General features: G+C 43.2%; 1 protein-coding gene across 1 annotated transcript; it reads right to left on the bottom strand.

The window, feature by feature from the left end:
- Positions 1 to 104: 104 nt before the first annotated feature.
- Positions 105 to 19,217, bottom strand: csrp2 (cysteine and glycine-rich protein 2). The gene is made up of 6 exons (XM_084330703.1): positions 19,095 to 19,217; positions 14,788 to 14,905; positions 9,953 to 10,121; positions 7,701 to 7,830; positions 6,046 to 6,139; positions 105 to 1,439 (listed from the first exon to the last, which is right to left on the bottom strand). The coding sequence occupies exons 2-6, from the start codon at positions 14,897 to 14,899 to the stop codon at positions 1,363 to 1,365; spliced, it is 582 nt and encodes a 193-aa protein (XP_084186829.1). The 5' UTR covers positions 14,900 to 14,905; positions 19,095 to 19,217; the 3' UTR covers positions 105 to 1,362.
- Positions 19,218 to 20,068: the final 851 nt, after the last annotated feature.

Below are 20,068 nucleotides of genomic sequence, written 5' to 3'. Positions count from 1 at the left end.
GGGGGGGGGGTGGGGTGGTGGTATTCAAAGAAAGAAATTAACAAAGACTTGACAAGTCTTGATTGGCTTGAGTGCAGCCCTAGGCGGCTGGGTCGTGTAGACTGTAGAGGTCAAAGCACTCTCCTACCACCAGAGTCCTGGGTTAAATTCCCCAGTTGCAGAACTTGCTGCTTGGTCAACAGTGAGTCCTGGTCGTTGAAACAGCAACCTGTTCAGCAGGGAAGATGGCGTGGACCTCTGCGTGCCTTACGCTCTCCCAGTGAAACTGGGAGGAGACATGTGGTAGTCTACACCCTCCCCAGACCAACAGAGGAGACATGTGGTAGTTACACCCTCCCCAGACCAACAGAGGAGACATGTGGTAGTCCACACCCTCCCCAGACCAACAGAGGAGACATGTGGTAGTCTACACCCTCCCCAGACCAACAGAGGAGACATGTGGTAGTCCACACCCTCCCCAGACCAACAGGAGGCTTGTGGTAGTATACACTCTCCCAAGACTGAAGGGAGACATCCGGTAGTCTTACACCCTCCCCAGACCAACAGGAGGCTTGTGGTAGTCTACCCCTCCCCAGACCAACAGAGGAGGCTTATGGTAGTCTACCCCTCCCCAGACCAACAGGAGGCTTGTGGTAGTATACACCCTCCCAAGACTGAAGGGAGACATGTGGTAGTCTACACCCTCCCCAGACTGAAGGGAGGCTTGTGGTAGTCTACACCCTCCCCAGACTGAAGGGAGACATGTGATAGTCTACACCCTCCCCAGACTGAAGGGAGGCTTGTGGTAGTCTACACCCTCCCCAGACTGAAGGGAGACATGTGGTAGTCTACACCCCCCCAGACCAACCAGGGCCGTGACACACACACATGGGGGAATTGGCGTAACGACTCAAAAACACGAGAGGACAGCCCTAATAGCCATAGCAGAGAAACGGTTTCTAGTTCTTCCAACAGAAGTCTTTGTTTAGTTTCCTCTCACCGTGTGAAAAGCACATGAACGTGTCCAGTGCCTCCGCCTCCGTCAGGACATCACTGTAACTCAGCTTCAGATGTAAACATATTGGGCATGGTTCAGTTTTAATTGCTTTAATAATAAAATACGGACAAATGTGAAAATACATTTTGTGCACTTGGGTGTTTTCTTCATCGCAAGTAGGTCACCAGGTATTTATTTTTGTAAAAGCTCTTTATTTGAAGAGTACATTGTCAAACAGTTTAAAAATGTATTGCATTACGTGTAAAATGTCAACAGTAATCCACCACTTGACATGTCGCTGTTAAAAGAAAGAAAATCAACCAAAGGTCGTCTTAAAAACACTTGGTTTTCTTTTCACATTATCTTGGCGAGGGTTCGATGTGGAGTCACTGGGCGTGCACCAGAGCCCCGGCACCCTGGCCGTAACCAAATCCTTTCGGTCCAAAGTTCTTGGCGTAGCATGCTGGGGGAAGAGAAAATAAAATAATAACCAACAGAGACGACATGAAGGCAACATTTCTGCACAAAGATGCTTCTGCCACAGTGTTCTATGGAGAGGGTTCTTCTGCCACAGTGTTCTATGGAGAGGGTTCTTCTGCCACAGTGTTCTATGGAGAGGGTTCTTCTGCAACAGTGTTCTATGGAGAGGGTTCTTCTGCCACAGTGTTCTATGGAGAGGGTTCTTCTGCAACAGTGTTCTATGGAGAGGGTTCTTCTGCAACAGTGTTCTATGGAGAGGGTTCTTCTGCAACAGTGTTCTATGGAGAGGGTTCTTCTGCAACAGTGTTCTATGGAGAGGGTTCTGCCACTGGTTCTACCAGTGTTATATGGAGAGGGGTTCTACCAGTGTTCTATGGAGAGGGGTTCTACCAGTGTTCTATGGAGAGGGTTCTGCCACTGGTTCTACCAGTGTTATATGGAGAGGGGTTCTGCACAGTGTTCTATGGAGAGGGGTTCTACCAGTGTTCTATGGAGAGGGGTTCTACCAGTGTTCTATGGAGAGGGGTTCCCCACTGGTAAGAGTCACACAGAGCAATTGAACTTTGAACCCTCGACCAATGGCTTTACAGTAGGTTTTTTTTTTATCCACCTTTTCTCCTTATTTTTCTCCCATCCCAATTTTGCCTCGCCAATTCTCCCTTCAATTCTCTCGAACGTTGCTAGACTATGCCTCCCACTGGCCGGCTGCAGTGAGGACCAAGCCTTGCATCACGTGTCCCCTCCGGTACACGAGGAGGCAGCTGTCGCATCTTTTCACCTGAACAGCGCGATCTCTCAGCGGCGAGGAGTAACGCGTGGGAGGCTCACGCTGCCCCCGATACTTCCTGATTCTGCTGTACAGGCGCACCAACCGACCTGTAGGAGTCGCTGTCCACAACGTCCAATCCCCACCCACCGGCTTTCCCACCCTCTAACACTGCCAATTGTGTTAGTATGACGACCGGCCAAGCCGGTAGCAACGCAGAGAGCTGGGCTCGATACCAGCATATCCTGCGTTAGTGGAGAGCGCCTTGCCCACTGTGCCACTCAGCTGCCTGGCTTTACAGTAGGTTGTAGTCACTGGTCATTTCCAAAATGGAGACAAATTGGCCTGCTCGATAAAGTTGTGATTATCTACATTACAAATATGAATTGGCCTTCTCAAATCAATTAAAAAATTAGCAGTGTTGTGTTTCATGTCTTTTTTTTTGCATCTGTACCAGTTATTTATTCTATGGATTTTCAGTGACTTACTGTGTGACATGGCAACCATGTAATAAATGGCTCTCATCATGCTGTGGAAATGTGAATATTACACCTGTGGCTCGGGTAGTGATCAACAATGATGACCGGGTTCAGATCAGCCCATGATATCTATGATGATATCTAGAGATGGTAAGACATTTGACCACACAACCACTAACTGAACAGTGTTGGGAGCTTTTGCTCATCAGTCCAAGGTTTCACCACGTATTCCAAGAACTATCCATCTGGACTACAGACAGTGTTGTAAAATACCTGGTTGTATTTTCATTTTATATTTAGTCAACACATTCCACACACACATCAAGAGAGAGGAGCCATTGTGGTAGATTGCAGCTCAGATTCCTAGCCTGCAGTTGGACATTGTAAACAACACACTTGGGGGGAGAAACAAAAGGTTTTGTCCTCCATCTCAGCCCAATACACAAGCACACATAGTTTGGGAACAGTAAACTTGGATTCCCTTGTGTGAGAGCCTACTTCCATGTTTTTGTTCAGGCGAGAGCGAGATGCAAGAGCGAGTTCATCCAGTTCTATACTGCCGATCTAATCGCATAGTCCGTCGTTGATGACTGGTGTGTGTCAGTGTAGACCGGCTTGCTAGCTACGCACAGTATATATGTGGTAATGTGTTCGGACAAAGTTAGCCTTTTCTTTCATTATACTGCCAACTTGAGTGTTGTGAAGTGACTGTGGCACGTAGCGGTACTGCAAGTTAAACTCACTCCCCCTTAAAAAAGGCATCCAGACATTACCACGAAGTGAATTCACCTCTTGGTATAGTGGTATGCGATGTCGCCCGCAGCGCGGGAGACCGGGGTTCGACTCCCACTCAGGGCATGTCAAATAAGACTGGTTTCAGTGGTGCCGTGACCCGGATGCGTTTATTCTTTTACTAATGGATTTCCAGTTCCGCGTTCTGCGATCTGATTGGCCACTGACGTTTCTGGTGCGATCTGATTAGCCACTGATGTTTCTGGTCATGTGACATGTGCGCCCAATCGCGTGACGCGCCCATTTCCGCCTCGAACAGCAGCAAACTACCTAACGCCTAGTTTATCACTGGTTAAGCTTAGGCGACTCTTTCGAAGTTGGTTAAGGTTAGAGTTTGGAATCAGGGCTGGTGTTCTATCGCCCTGCTCTAAGACAAACTCTAACCTTAACCAACTTCGAAAGAGTGCCTAAGCTTAACCGGCGAAAGAACTTGCCGTCACACGATTGGCGCGACCAGAAACGTCAGTGGCCAATCAGAGCGCAGAACGCGGAACTGGAAATCCGTTAGTAAAAGAATTCAGGCTACCCGGATGCCTTGGGTGGTGTGAGTTCAGGGGGGTGAGTGTAACGGAGGTACCGCAAGTATATCCACAGTCACGATGGACTTCATAGACCGGGGTTCGACTCCCACTCAGGGCATGTCAAATAAGACCGGTTTCACATGCATGCTAGGTTTCATGCAGTTGCCCTTGACCAAGGTACTGGGATTACAACTGGAGTTGGTCCCCAGGGGGCGCCACACTATGTGTAGCTGCCCGTTGCTCTTAAATAGTTAGGATGGGTCCAAATGCAGAGGACGAATTTCCCCAAGGGGATTAATAAAAGGTTCAACTTAACTCGATACATCTAACTAAAATGGATGTAAGGTCAAGTGTGTCCGTCGATTTTCTCGAGAATCGCTCATCCTATGGACTTCACACTTGGTGGGTGTGTTGCTGAGTGCCCAAGTAAGTGCAGAGTCGAGGGTGAAGTTGAAAGCAGCCATACCAGGGGCCAAGCAATCAGCCCGTTTTGAATGGGCACTGCACTTAAAGGAATACGCCAACATTTTGGGAAATTAGCTTACCATCTTCTCCAGAGAGAGACAAGAAGATGGATACCAGTTTCCTCTGTGCGTTGAGTAGAAAGCTATCTGGCTGCACGTTAGCCTAGCTTAGCACAATGAATGGAAGCGGACAGTGCCGGTTAGCCTAGGCATTGTCCAACTAACACCTCTCCCGAAGGCTAACCGGCACCGCTTCCATTCATTGTGCTAAGCTAGGCTAACGTGCAGCCAGATAGCTTTATTTATTATTATAATTTTTTTAAATCTTTTTCCCCCCCTCCTTTTTCCGATTTTCTCCCATCCCAATGTTAGTCATTATGCCAATTCCCTATCCCCTACCTGGTCGTTGCGTGCTCTGCCCCCTGCCGTCGGTCTGGGAGGGCGGAGACTATCACATGCTTCTTCCGACACATGTATTGTGTACCCAGCCCACGGCTTCTTTTCACCTGGCAGCGCGGACTCTCACTGGGAGTGTAATGTGGAAGGTCACACTACCTCTCTCAGCTCCTTCCCTCGCTGTGCAGGCGCCCTGACCGAAATGTAGGAGTCGCTGTTTTACAACGACCAGGACCCACCCTCGCCGGGTTTCCCACCCTCTAACACTGCCAATTGTGTTAGTATGGACGGTCGGCCAACCCGGAAGCACCACAGCTGGATTCGATCCCACTGTCTCTGTGGTGGTAGACAGATGCTTAGTCCGCTGCGCTACATGGCCGCCCGCCGGATAGCTTTCTACTGAACGCACAGAGAGGAAACTGGTATCTATCTTCTTGTCTCTCTCTCTCTGGAGAAGACGATAAGCTAATTTCACAAAATGTTGGCGTGTTCCTTTAAGAGCCCTAGTTTACATTGGGGTTATAAAGTGGGCACCTCCCATGAGTCCCATCGCTGATGTTTAATTGAGTTAGGTCCACCTCGTGGTATTGTTCACTACCAATTATGGATGTTTGATATTGGCTTTTTTACCGACATACCGATATTGTCCAACTCTTAATTTCCGATACCGATATCAACCGATACCGACATATGTGGGGTTTCCCCCCCTAAAAAACGGAATAATTTCAGGTAATTAACATTACATATCTCTTGTCATGGAATTAACACAACATTATGCATACTTTTTTTTTTTTTTTTTTTTTTAACTTTTTTTTTTTAGCGTTTATCGCTTTCCTGGTCAAGCATGACCGACAGTTGCAGGGTGAAACGGGAGAGAGAGCAGGGGGAGACATTCGGCAAATGACGGCGAGTCCGGGAATCGAACTTGGAGTCAACCAGATCCGTGACGCAGCACAGAGTCCCGCGCGAGCGCGGTAACATGGTGTGCTACTGGAGCACCCCTATGCATACTTTTCACAATAAATAAAATAAGAATTTGTTCTTACTTGCTTGCCTGGGTAAATAAAGGTTAAATAAATGTAAACAAATATATATTGAAAACCGATCATTTCCGATATTACATTTTAATGCCAATATCGGACATCCCTACTACCAATGAGCGGAGCCTCACCTTTGCAGTAGATCTCGCCGTCTTTCTCCGTCTGGGTGGTGGACTCCAGGCTCTTGCCACACTTCGCGCAGCGGAAACAGTTCTTGTGCCACGGCTGTGTGAAGAAGAGGAGACGGCGAGCGTCAGACATGGGGGTGTAAAGGTACACGTATCCGTACCGAACCGTTTCAGTGTGTACCGTACCGTACCGTACCGAACGGCTGTGTAGTGTACCAAACAAATACAACGGTATGTTAACCACTAACGACCGGCCACCGGGGGCTGTTTTTTTCACAATCTAATAATAATTTTTTATTTTTTCAAGTCGATTATTAATTTCAATATAGAATATTCGTTGACAGCCCTACAAGTACAATTAGTTACTGCACACTACATCACCTGAGTGGAACATGGAAAGCCAAACTTTCCCCCACTGTACCGAAAACCCGTACCGAACCTTGACTTCAAAACTGAGGTACGTACCGTACCGTGGTTTTTGTGTACCGTTACACCCCTAGAACACACTTATGTAAAGTGATTCTAATTCTATAATAATACAGTACATTTGATGTGTGGTGGTGGCGTGTGCGGATTACTCCATATACACCGACTTTACTCCGGGGCCATTCTGATCTAAATCTTATAATTTCTTTATTTTTTTATTGGAAGAGATTAGAATGTGAGCCAATGAAATTATTTGCACATGTTTTCCACTTAAGTGGAGAATGAAATGTCCCAGACCTGACAACTCTCTTTAAGCCCAATGACATCAGACTACTGTAAGTGTGTGTGTGTGTGTGTGTGTGTGTATGTGTATGTGTATGTGTATGTGTATGTGTATGTGTATGTGTATGTGTATGTGTATGTGTATGTGTATGTGTATGTGTATGTGTATGTGTGTGTGTGTGTGTGTGTGTGTGTGTGTGTGTGTGTGTGCACTCAAATCCAGAGTCGATGAAAACCACTTCAGGAAGAAGAAGAATAGGATTTCTGTCCACTGCCATCAAGCCAAATCTCCTGCTTTCAATCCAACTGAACTTCACCTAACCCCCATTTCTATCTCGATCTATATCATTCTCTCTACACACACACACACCTACACACAAACTTCTCAGAGGGCTGCACTGGCTTCCCATTGCCGCACTCATCTGCTTCAAGGTCCTTGACCTGGCATACCATGCAGCGAGGGGAACGGCTCCCTCCTACCTCCGGTCAATGGTCTCTAACTAACTACACACCCTCAAGACGCCTACGCTCTGCATCTTCCAAAGCGGGTTATTCTCTGTCCTTGCTCCACAAGGGTGGAATGACCTTCCCACCACACTCAGGACAGCTGAAACCCACCAAATCTTCTGCCGCCGGGTAAAAACACAACTCTTCAAATCAACATCTGAAATAATAATACAATTTAAAAATAAAGAAAATAAAAAAACCTTCTTACTGTCTTTTACTATTATGTACTTTACTACTATCTAATATGTACTATCCCTATACTACTACCTACCATGCTAATATGTGTATACTACTATGCACTTAGAGAACACTCAAGTTCTGCACAGTTTGACGCACAATACCAAAGACCCTTAGGTGCCAGAGTTGTACCTCTCCTGCTGACTTGTTGTTCACAATGTGTAAATCACTAAAAGCATCAGCTAAATGTAAATGGAAACTCTCACCTTGCCTGCCCCGACGACCTTCTCCGCTGCAAAAACGGACTCCCCACACCGTCCGCATTTCTCTGAATCCCCGAACTTCTGGGCGAATTTGGACGGGTTGTGGTTGGTGGTGGGTCTGTGCGTCTGGATCCTGTAAAAAGAGGAGAGTAAAGGATTGGAAGCAGAGGTCAGAGGTCTTCACCTCGCTTTCAAGTGCTTTCGTGGGAGTGGACACAAGCCAGCCTTGTGTTCCAAAATGTTCACAAATAAAAAAAAACACGACAGAGGTGAATTTTGAGGGCAGGAATCTTCGCTCGTCTTTTTGGGGGGACACGCTCGTCCCCATAATGCCCTGGGGCCCTGGAGCCCTGGAGGCTGGAGCTGTGCTTAACAAACGGGAACTGCCTGTCCAAGCGGCCTGTGAATGGTGGCCTTTGTGCCCCGGGGCAGGGAGAGAGAGAGAGAGAGGGTCAGGAAGGCCCAGCTTGTTACATAATGGAGTCTTTCATAACAATCATCACCTGACAGCCAGAGCCAGGCTGGGCTTGTAAGATCTGGGCACGGAGTAAATAACCCTGCTTGTGTGTGTGGTCGTTTGTGTTTTCTTTCTTGTGTGTGTATATGTGTATGTGGTTACTGTCCCCACATCTCCAGGAAAAACAGGAAGCCTCTGGTAACACTGATGGAGAGTGCAAACACCTAACAATGTGCCATTTGTCAAGCTTCCTAGAAAGGCTTCTGTAAGGAGCCTAATGTACTGTACCAGGACTCTGATAGGACTCTGATGACTGAATCGGCAGGGAATTCTCTTGTCCTAGACCGGTTAGTCACTGTGAGCTGGGAACTGTTAAAGCCGATCACAGACAGATTTGATAATCTTCCATATTAGTCTATACTCATCATATATAGTAAGCAGAGTGGATCATCAAATGAATAATCTCTAATAAGGAAAATGTTGTTTCTCCCAATTTAATTGTTATTCCTGTATGATCCTGGGTGTTGCGCTGCCCTATTGTCTGCCAGTTATGTTTGTAGGGACGTCTGACCAAGCCGGAGGTGCCGCTGCTGTGAATTGAACCCGGGTCTCTGCGGTGGTCGGCAAGAGCCTTTCATGTTCTTTGGGTAAAACGTGGGGTGATGTTCCACCACGTATCACTCAGGCGTAGGGCTGGGCGATATGGCCAAACATTTTATCACGATAAAAATTGTCATATCGTTCGATATAAAAATATATATATATATATTATTTTTTGTATCCACTTTTTCTCCCATCCCAATTCCATTGTGCCAATTCTTCCCTCCCCTGCCTTGAACGTTGCTCGCATATGCCCCCCACTGGTTGTAAGGAGGATAGAAGCCTTGCATCACGTGTCCCGGCCTCCGATACACGAGGAGGCAGCCTGTCACATCTTTTCACCTGCCAGCACGGACTCTCATTGGCGAGGTGTAACATGTGGGAGGCTCACACTACCACTGCCATCTCTGCTGTGCAGGCGTCCCCAACCGACCTGTAAGAGTCGCTGTCCACAACGTCCAGATTACCACCCATCGACTTCCACCCGCTAATTCTGCCAATTGAGTTAGTATGACGGCTGGCCCAACACTGACAGCCGGAGTCGAACCGGTCTCTTGCGTTGGTGACGAGTGCAATGTCCGCTGCGCCACCCAGCCGCCTATATATATATATATATATACACCGGTATATATATATATATATATATATATATTTTTTTTTTATTATTATTATTACAATGTATGTTTATTTTGCAGCAATTCTTTGTCGTTGCCGCCATCTTTAGTGTTACAGCCCCTCACACTCCAGTTCTCAGGCTGCAGCTGGTTTGAAAGCGAAAGTACCAAAAAAGGTGGCTGTGGCTCCAGGGGAGTTGAACAGTTCTGGCTCCGCTATAGTTTCTTTTCTATCTTTTGGCGCTTTTTTGGTGGACAAACCACCGCACACATGCACCGTGACTCGCGACTGGAGACTAGCTCTGCTAGCACACATAGCCTACTGTGTACAGATGGTTTCAAACTGTATTTTAAATTAGAAAGCAAACAAAATAAATGTACAAGAGAAAAATATATCTCAATTTGGTCAGTATTGTCATTTTGGACAAGCAAAGCCATTACTTTAAGTTGCAGGCAAGAAAGATTTTTTTTTCTATTAGATATTATTTGTATTATCGATTATTATCAATTATTCAAATATATCGCGATAATTATTGTTATCGTTTTATCGCCCAGCCCTACTCGGGCGTATCGCACACACTCACTCTTCTGGCTTGATCCCGAGTCTCTCTCCTCGGTCCGTGCTGAGTGTGCCTGCTCCCTGGCCGTAGCCATAGCCCTTAGGGCCGTACTTCTTCCCATAGCACGACTTGCAGTAGATCTCCTCATCATGGATGGCCAACGTAGTGCTGTCTAGTCTCTTCTTGCACACCACTGGAGGGAGGGAAAGAGAGAGAGAGAGAGAAAGAAAGAGTTATATAAGCAAGCATTGAATTAAAATGTTTTCAGAGTACAAATAAATATATATATATATATTTTTTTTTGGTATTTATTTTCCATATATATATATGACGCTGCTGAAAGTACCGTAGCTTTGCTCAGAAAGTTTGGACACAATCACATTTCAATTATTTTTTTGACATTTACAAGGTCACTACAGGGCCGTTTACTCTGAAGGAGTAATTGTATAATAATAATAATAATAATACAATTCAAATTTAAAGCCACTGCTGAATGCATATAGGGAAAAACTGGAGAGAGAGACGCAAACAGCCGTTACACCGCGTTTCCCCCTGATCATGATTTTGAGTGACTGTGCAAGTTCTACATTTTGTTAACTGTTTTACCCGTTAAGATTGAGCAAGGCACATACAACAAAAGGTTAATGTATGGACTTTTTCTCTGAAGAACCAAGATGGGGTTATTTGGTGTTATTTCATGTAAAGTGAGAAGCGTGCACTTTACAATCAACTCAATTGAGTGGTATATTATTATGCCGTCATCGTGTGGTTTGTCATGATTTGGTGTTACTGATGCCAGGTGTTGTTGATATTTCACTAATTATTTTTAACTACGTGGATTTAGTCAACCCTTTCACTGCCACTGCCACACGACAGAAGGTTAACCCTTTACTATCACACAACCGACGGCGATGCTCCATCATTAGCATCATTAGCTCCGCGGTTGTGTGGCGTCTCTACTTTTCGTAGCTCCATTTCTGCAGACCCCTCTCTGATTGGTTGAGCTCCATTTCTGCAGACCCCTCTCTGATTGGCCGAGCGCGCGCATGCGCATGAGCCGCGACAAGCGCCTCTAGCCAGGAATCGAAACTCCGTTAAGCTCCAGAGAGAGAGGCTGAAAACCCACAGTTCTTGCCCGACGGATGGGAGCCGAATCCCGGATCCGAGTTTTCTGATGAATACCCCCAAAACATGGAGGTCGCGAACGCAATTTATACGCATGGAAGTATTGATTACGCCATAACGAATAATTAAAAAAATATACCGTTAACTGGAATATGTTGTGTGTGCCTTTACACATATGTTGGATTATGTAATTGGTTTGTCATTAAAAACCAATAATAATCGCTTGCATCGCCGACTTCGCTGACCAGAGCTCTCTCAGATTCAAAGTTTTAATTGCAGCCTGGAACATACATGTTTCGGAACCAATGTGTAACTAGACAGTTACAATATAACATTTATATTAATTAACCCAGTTAATGCCTTAAGAGAAAGAGTCTGGTGGTCAATGTCGGATTGCTACGGAAATATTGTGTCTTACTAATAATAACTAATTCCTTGGTCAATAGAAGTCTCTGTGATACTTTCTGAATATGATTTGGGAACATCAAATGGGCAGGGTTATAATAGAAGAAAGACATTGTAAACAATATAATTAACTCTGAATATAATAATGAGGAAAAAGAAACAGGATACACAACAAGGTGCATGAGATGAGGTTATATGTAGAACATGGTACAGTTACAGTAAGTGGGGAGTGTAAACACTAAACAGTGATTCAATGTACAGTTTCTGACAGCTGGGCTGTGTTGAACTTGTCACGTGAAATAACGTTATGTGAATAAACCGCGAAATAACATAACGTTATGTTATATAACGTTACAATGTACAGTTTCTGACAGCTGGCTGTGTTGTGAAATGTGCATAACGTTATGAATAAACCGCGAAGTCACGCGAAATAACGTTATATGCGAATCTGGTAGTACATTTCTTTTTATCTTCTTGATAATGATAACATTACATCCGCCTTTTACCGCGTGACGAGCTAAACCAATCAGAGAGGGGCTTCGCTCAACCAATCAGAGAGGGGTCTGCAGAAATGGAGCTCAACCAATCAGAGAGGGGTCTGCAGAAATGGAGCTACGAAAAGTAGAGACGCGGTTGGCTGATAGTAAAGGGCTAACCTTCTGTATTGTCACAGTGAAAGGGTTAACCGGCTGTCGTGTGGCAGTGAAAGGGTTAAACGGACTGTATCGCTCTTGAAGGCAGTTTTGCTGTCGTTCAGCTCTTTCCATTGTGAAGTCATTGGTAGCTTGTAAAACAATACTTTCAGGGTAGCTTCCTCAATACTGGCTCGGATTAATAAATGTACTCTGATAAATGTAAATGTAATTTTTGAAACAGTCATGCTGTTGGCATTCAGCCTTTCTGAGGCTACTGTATGGTTAACACTCACCTTAACAGGCATGTGCACACAGAGATAGATTCCAGGGTAAACCTGAGGAGGAGTGGTTGTGTGTTCTGTGTGATCTGGGAGTGGTGGAGGATGAATATCATTTTGTTTTTTATTGCCCTTTGTACACCGCTTTGAGGAGGGCTTTATTTGAGAAAATTCAAATTGTAAATCCGGATTTGTTTTGGCAGTCTGAGAGTTGTATGTTGAGTTGTTTTTTTGTGGAGGACATCTTCGGTTTTGCAGGATTTTTGGAGAAGGCATGGCACTTGACAAAACACACTGTATCCTATATAATTGTATTTGAATTCCTCTTTGTTTCTTTGTTTATTTACATTGCGTACAGCTTGTGTTATATTACGTTTTAATGTATTTTCTTGTATTTTCTTATTCTTGTGGCCATCTTGGTCTATATGTCATTTGTTAAGTAATTGGTAAAGTATATTATTATATACTTATTGTTATGTGTCTTGTAAGCCCATATGGGCTGGGCATACACCTGTATGTAAGACACGAAAATAAAAAACATCAAATCAAATCAAATCATAGAGCCCAAATGGTGCTTGAGCACCTGCCCTTTTGTGCCTCGTAAAAAAAAGTGCCCTTTTTATGCCAATTGTAAAAAAAAAAAAAAATATACGTTTAAGTCAGTGATACAAGTGTCTTTCAAGGATAAGTGAGCTCCTGCACTGATTATTATAGTTCAATATTTGATCACCAAAAAGGGGGCCCCCCTCCCAAAAAGGGCCCCCAAAAATCGGGCTTGCACGCTTCGCGCACTCGCTAAACACAAGCACAAGCCCAGTGCTCTTTTCAGCCTTTGAGCACCTGCCCCTCTAAAGTCCTGTGCACGTCCCTGCGCTGCACCTTAACACTCACTTTAGATACTTTAAACACTACACCTTATTTGATCTATTTATTACAAAAAGATTTGCACAACATCCATACCTTTTGCATTTTGTACCTCATTGTTTGCATTTTGTACTTCATATTTTACTTTAGGTTGTACTTTAGTTTGTATATTTGTATAGTGTTTGGACTTTATTCTTTTAACTTCTTTTAATTCTTTGATTTGCTAGTGAGAACGTTGGCACCGCTAGATGAGGGGGAAGATCCGAGGAGGCTAAATAGAGAAACGGGGGACAGAGCAGAGTCCCTCTGCTCATTAGCTCTTCTGCCAGATCGCAGAACAAAGCAGCCTTTGTAAAAGATTTTTTTTTTAAAAGGGACCCCAGAAAAATAAACACTTTCTGTGAGCGATTGTTTGGGGTCTTTTTGATAGTGGCAGCCAGGGCTGATGGAAAACATGCGTGTTGTTTATTGTGTTATTATTATTGATCTTAAGTCGTGGTCTTCCTTTTGACATCTTCACTGACATGTCGACGAGGACATAATAATAACAATAATAATAATAATAATAATAATAATAATAATAATAATAATAATAATATAATAATAATAATAATAATAATAATAATAATAATAATAATAATAATAATAATAATAATAATAACAATAAACATCATCATCATCAAAACCACCACACATTACAGAGATCATTCTGAAGAACCACTGAACAGTGAGATGTGAAACATGTCAATACGAGCTCTGGTTGTGAGCTTCTGCTAGACGAGTTGACGATTTGCACAGGAGTCGAGCAGAGTTCACCAATTTTCACACTAGCTTGTCTGTGTGCAGTTCCTGTTCTACAGTTCATACTCTAAACGACGGTTCTCCTAACCTTAAAAGGAACACGGCAACATTGTGGCAAATGTGCATACCATCTTCTCTAGAGTTAGACAAGAAGATGGATACCAATTTCCACTCTGTAGAAAGCTCTAAGGCATAAGCTAGCCTAGCTTATCACAAATGAATGGAAGCGGATACGAACAGCTAGCCTATAGCTGTTGGCCATAAACAACCTCTCCCAGAGTTTTAAGCTTGGCTAGCTGGTCCGTATCTGCTTCCATTCATTTGTGCTAAGTTAGGCTAGCTTGCAGCTGGATAGCTTTCTACTGAATGCACAGAGAAATTGGTATCAATCTTCTCGTCTGACTTTGGAGAATACGGTAAATGCATTCCCCATAATGTTGACGTGTTCCTTTAAACAGAGAAGATCCCACTTAATTAATATTAATATCAAGCACCAAGAAGTCATGGGTCTGGTTTCCCCAACGCCTCTTAGAACTAAAAATCTTTACATTATTCAAGGTATTCAGTGTAGATTTTCCATTAAAGATGTTTTAGTCCAGAATTACAATAGGTGTAGTCTTGGTCAGGGAATCTAACACTAGATTTTGTGCAGGAAGCAACAGATGTGATTGGAGGATCAAGAAAAGCAGACAGGGCTTGAGATAGATCAATTGGTACAATAGGTCTTAACAAGTAATTCAGTACTACTCACTGCATAGGTAACAGCATTGGTGGAAACTCTTTCCCTCACACTGCACCTCCTCTGCGTGGTACACCAGCTTTTGGCACACCACACACCTGTTGCCACCTCCCCAGTTTGGCATGTTGCGCTGCAAGGAAAAAGAGGGTTGTCAAAAACACAATAAAAGGACTGAAATGTCAGCCTTTTTTTTTTTTTTTTTTACCATATACATAAATGTGGTAGTCTTGAAGACGTTGATTTATGGAAAAGAAGCTTTTTGGAACTTTCTTAACCCACTGAAAATCAGAATATTGGTTTTATTCCTGTGTCCACAAACATAAACAGCCCTTATACATGATTGATTGATTGAAAATGTTATTAACAGATTGCAGAATGGGTACAATACAGTACGGCTCAATACACACAATTGTTAAGGGGATGCAGACCATGAGAAAGACTTTCATCTTGCTTACATCAGGGTCCGCAATTATCTTACACCCACAAAATACAACTAATACAATTAAAAAAAATACGTTTAACTGTTGTTAGGCCTAATCCTCATATTGAGAGCTCAGTCCATGAACTAACGAGAACATGTCTCCTTTCATTTTTATTTCTTTAGGTGAAGGTGGTGGTGGTGGGTCTACTTGTTTGTTTAGGTTTGGATTGGGTCTCCTGACTAGGGATGGGTACCGAATTCAGTACTTTTAAAAAGTACTTACCGAAACACGTCGGTACTACAGAGTATCGATTCACGTGAGATACCGTAAAAGAAAAATAATTCTTTTTTTTTGCACTTTTTTTATTTATTTTTTAACCTTTTTTCTTTTCATGTCAACGTTCACATGCACAATATACGTATCAGGGCCGACGTTCCACTCTACTGGTTAAAGTTGCATACTCGTGAGTAGTACGTTCGTTGATAAAGAAAAATAAGGTCCACAGCCGCTCCGGTGTAAAGATATCCAAATGGTTTATTTCTCAAAAGTGATCCTAAAGCTATTTTCCTAAATATTCACATCACTACTACAAGGTAAGAAAACTGTATTTTCCCAGTCTCCAAAATCACAGCCGACTCGACACATGAAAATTCCTCCTCACCTGAAAGCCGTAAATAAACAGCAAAACGGTAGGCAAGGCACCCTGGTCTAGAAATGCAGGCTTCAATCTATGTTGTTAGTCTATCTGTTCAGTACTGCTCAGTACTGTTTCAAGATGCACAATGAGCTCTTCAGAGAGAATTGTTGAATATAGATACACAAATGTTCTAGAATGTTTGACTATGACATCATACTGTGACATCACGAATGTTCTAGAAGGTTCTATTATGACAAATAATACGATTCAATGACTTTATCTGAATCCAATCAATATTCCTAATGCCGTTTCAATGTAAGGTTATAAAATAAACATATAAACATTCATATAATACAATAACCTAAATATATAGCTTTGGCTCCTCTACAATACGCTTACCTTAGCCCCTTACGTGACTGCCAGCGAGCCTGGGTCTCTACGGCAGTCACTCTCACCTATACTGCGACCATTTGCAACTTATGGTACCGAGCGTGATCACATGGAGCGCGCTGGGTCAAAAATATATCATATATGAATTTCAAAGATACCCAGCGTACAATATGGGTTTAACACAGCTTTACAGTGGGGTCTGGAAGCTCTTAGTTGCTAATAAACAGTTTAAAATATTGTTACTCGACGAGTGGTACTTACAGACCGAACGTCCATTTCCGCCGTTGGTGTCACAGCGCATGCGCACCAGGCAGCCTAATAGCGGCAGAAGAAGACGCCATCTTGGCAAAGTACGTTATGTGAGTACTCGTCGAGTAACAATATTTTAAACTGTTTATTAGCAACTCCGAGCTTCCAGACCCCACTGTAAAGCTGTGTTAAACCCATATTGTACGCTGGGTATCTTTGAAAATCATATATGATATATTTTTGACCCAGCGCGCTCCATGTGATCACGCTCAGTACCATAAGTTGCAAATGGTCGCAGTATAGGCGAGAGTGACTGCCGTAGAGACCCAGGCTCGCTGGCAGTCACGTAAGGCCCTGGGGCTACGCTTACCTAGGATTTGACTTGATTCAACAACAAAGCAGTCGGGGCAATGGCAAGCCGAAAACGGTCGAAAGTGTAGTTATTTGAAGTTTGGATTTTTTTTTATGACTGAGGTAGGTAGATTACATTTTTAGAGACTTAGTACCGAAAAAGGGTACCGGTATCGATTCACAGGTAACGGTACCGTATCGGTTAAAATGTGAACGGTACCCATCCTATACTCCTGACACACCTTCCTGGTTGAAAGATGGAGGCTAAAGGAAACAATGCCCACTGATCCCAGGATGCAGCCTATATAAGCTCCAGAACAAACTTAAACAGGGCTGCTGACTAGAGTGGACTAGACAATAGGACAGATGCCTACCCAGTGGAATGATGTTGTGAATGATACAAAGTTGTTAAACGGGCTGTGTGGCTGCAGGATATTAATTATAACTACAAAACAAGTGTGAGACGGACGGTAAACACTGTCGGGACCACATGGAATTTGCATGACGCACAGACAAAGATGGTCCCTATCGGCCTTTGCATAATGTGTAATTAGAGGGTCAGGCCCAGGAGCGGAGCTAGGGGGTGGCTACCTGGGCTCAAGCCCTGGATGTATTCTGAAAAGCCCAGAATCTATTTAAAATTTTTTTTTTTTTTTTTTTTTTTTTACAATTCATCATTGTTACATGAACATATGTTTGCACCAGATTTAGCAGAAGCTAATTTCCATCTGTGGTCTATCCAGCTGCTAACTGTATTTGAGTGAGTTAAGTCTTGGTGTTATGGTAGACTCAGACCTAAGCTTTAAATCACAATCAACAAGTTGACAAAAACTTAATTCTTCCACCTTAGAAACATAGCTAAAGTACGGCCATTTATAAATCAAAAGGACGCTGAAAACCAGATCCATGCCTTTATCTCAAGCCAACTCGACTACTGTAATGCACTCCTTACCGGCCTCCCGAAAAAATACGATGATAACTATTTTATTGCAAAAGCTGTTGAGACAAATAAAACGGCACATTAAAAAGACACACAGGCTTCTTATTTATTGCGGCAGAAACTAAGTGTACAGAGACTCAAGACTATAGCACCATGAGGTCACCCTTTTTAAAACTAAGGTGAAGGTTCTCTTATTATTCATTAAGTGAAAACCACAAGATATGACAAGTTATTAAGCCACCGATAATAACCTCCCCGCCCTTCCAGCTATAGTACAGACTGTGACAAGCCCAAACACGAGAGGGGTTCAAAAGAAGACATTAGCTCTCAGGGTCCCTCGGGGCCACAGGAGGCTGTATTGAGCAGAGGGGTCATGTGGGAACCTATGCAGTGAAGGACCTGCCATTGTGGACCACATCCTTTCATAAAAGAGCCTATTTTTGTGGAATACACAGCTAATAATGAAACGCTGAAATGTTAATGCTTAGTTCAGTAACTTCCAAAATGTCTCATTATTATTGTTATCATCAATAACTAAACTACTACTACTAATAGTAGTACTACTAATAACATCAATAACAACTACAAAGAAAGACGAAAGTCTTTCTCTGGTGTGCATCCCCTTAACAATTGTATGTATTGAGCTGTACTGTACCCATTCTGCAATCTGTTAATAAAGTTTTCAATCAATCAACTGATCTATGGACTTACAACAAGGAATAGCCTCTAATATTTGGCACACCAATCAAATTAAATTAAAACATAAGTCATAATATTAGGCCTATAACATGTTACATACAATTAGCCTATTCTAGTTAAGCCACACATTGAAGAAGGAAAGAAAAGATAAATAAATCATTAACTTGTCGCTTCTACCCATATATTATGGGGATACCTCTCCTGTTCTTAATTTCTGAGAACATAAATTATGTGTTGTCTGATAAGCAACTGGCATACTAGCGGTAGGCTAAATTTATTCTACAAGCCAAGTTACCAGTAACTAGTAATCTATTAATTGTTCAAAACACCTGAAACGTGGCTCCATGAACGGCCGCTCCATCAGGCTACTGAGCATTCAAAAAACATTATGCTGATAGGTGATTGATTGAAAACGTTATTAACAGATTGCAGAATGGGTACAGTACAGTACGGCTCAATACACACTGCAGACCAGAGAAATACTTTCGTCTTGTTTACATCAGGGGTCCCCCATTTTCAATTCATCATAAGGTGACTGTTACTGTTAGTGTTAGGTTTCATTGCGTCCACGTAATTTAAATCACAAAGATTAGTCTTTACAGACAACAAGTGAGCAATGAAAAATATATACCTTTTAAGTGATTTCCAGGTGAATTTGGTTCCAGTTATCCAAATGCGCACGTTCGTGGAAACCTGTCAAAAATGTATAAATGATTTCGCACAGCTCTGGTAGACTCTCACCAAAACCCCCTGCAACACTGAACACACTCAGCCAGCGCGCCGAGAGAGTAGGGTATATCTGCAGAGCCACAGAGCCCAGGCGTGGCTATAGGGGGTATCTGCAGAGCCGCAGAGCCAGGCTGGACGGGTTGGAGGCGGGGCTTCGTGGTCTGTGGTGTAACCGCACCCTTAGTGGTCTGGACAAGTATTTGCACTACTGCGCACCATTTTCAACGTCACTTTAGTCTCGTTTACATAGATCCCCCATTTTCAACTTACCTTCCCCCATTTTCAACTTAACTTTCGTCTCGTTTACATAGGTACATAGACAGTAATGTTACATCTAGACATTTATGACATACCAGATCTAGTAATAATAGAGTAAACTTGTACACAGGCTTGCGTTGTTAATATGGACTGAGCCGGCACGCAGGATAATGACGCCGCGCGCACGGGCGCGCGCACGGGCGCGCGCACGCGCGGCCCCGCGCGCATGCGCATATGTTCCCTCGCGCACATAATAATAATAATACACTTTGTTTGTATAGCCTTTCATACAGAAACTGCAGCTCAAAGTGCTTCACAACAGAAGAAAGACAGGCATAAAATGAGCACATAAAGTGCAGACATATAAAATCAGTTTTTCACATTAGGATCTAACATCCCAACAGGCAACCTTGTTTATGGTTTGATTCAGTTTTAATATAAATAATAAAAATAAAGAGAAGATTAATTAATTATCTACTCAGTCCCAAAGTTTGTGATGTAAATATGGAATGTCCCAAGTTGCTGCTGTTTACAGAGTGTATTGTTGTCCAAAGGTGAATGATGGTGAATGAAGGGTTAAATCAAAACAGTTGTCAATTCCAAACGGTGAGACACGTC

This window comes from Notolepis coatsorum, assembly GCF_963971535.1.
Source record: "Notolepis coatsorum genome assembly, chromosome: 15".
In the NCBI taxonomy this organism is placed as follows: Eukaryota; Metazoa; Chordata; class Actinopteri; order Aulopiformes; family Paralepididae; genus Notolepis; species Notolepis coatsorum.
Note: the sequence above shows the minus strand (reverse complement) of the source record. Positions and strands in the feature narration are given on the sequence as shown.

Bases quoted from the DNA above. Each gene is read 5' to 3' on its own strand.
- csrp2 (XM_084330703.1), bottom strand. From the start codon at position 14,899: ATGCCAAACTGGGGAGGTGGCAACAGGTGTGTGGTGTGCCAAAAGCTG. The intron at 10,122-14,787 runs GTGAGTAGTACT...CCCTCCCTCCAG, and splicing joins CCAATGCTGTTACCTATGCA to TGGTGTGCAAGAAGAGACTA. The intron at 6,140-7,700 runs GTGAGAGTTTCC...TTCTTCACACAG, and splicing joins AGGTCGTCGGGGCAGGCAAG to CCGTGGCACAAGAACTGTTT.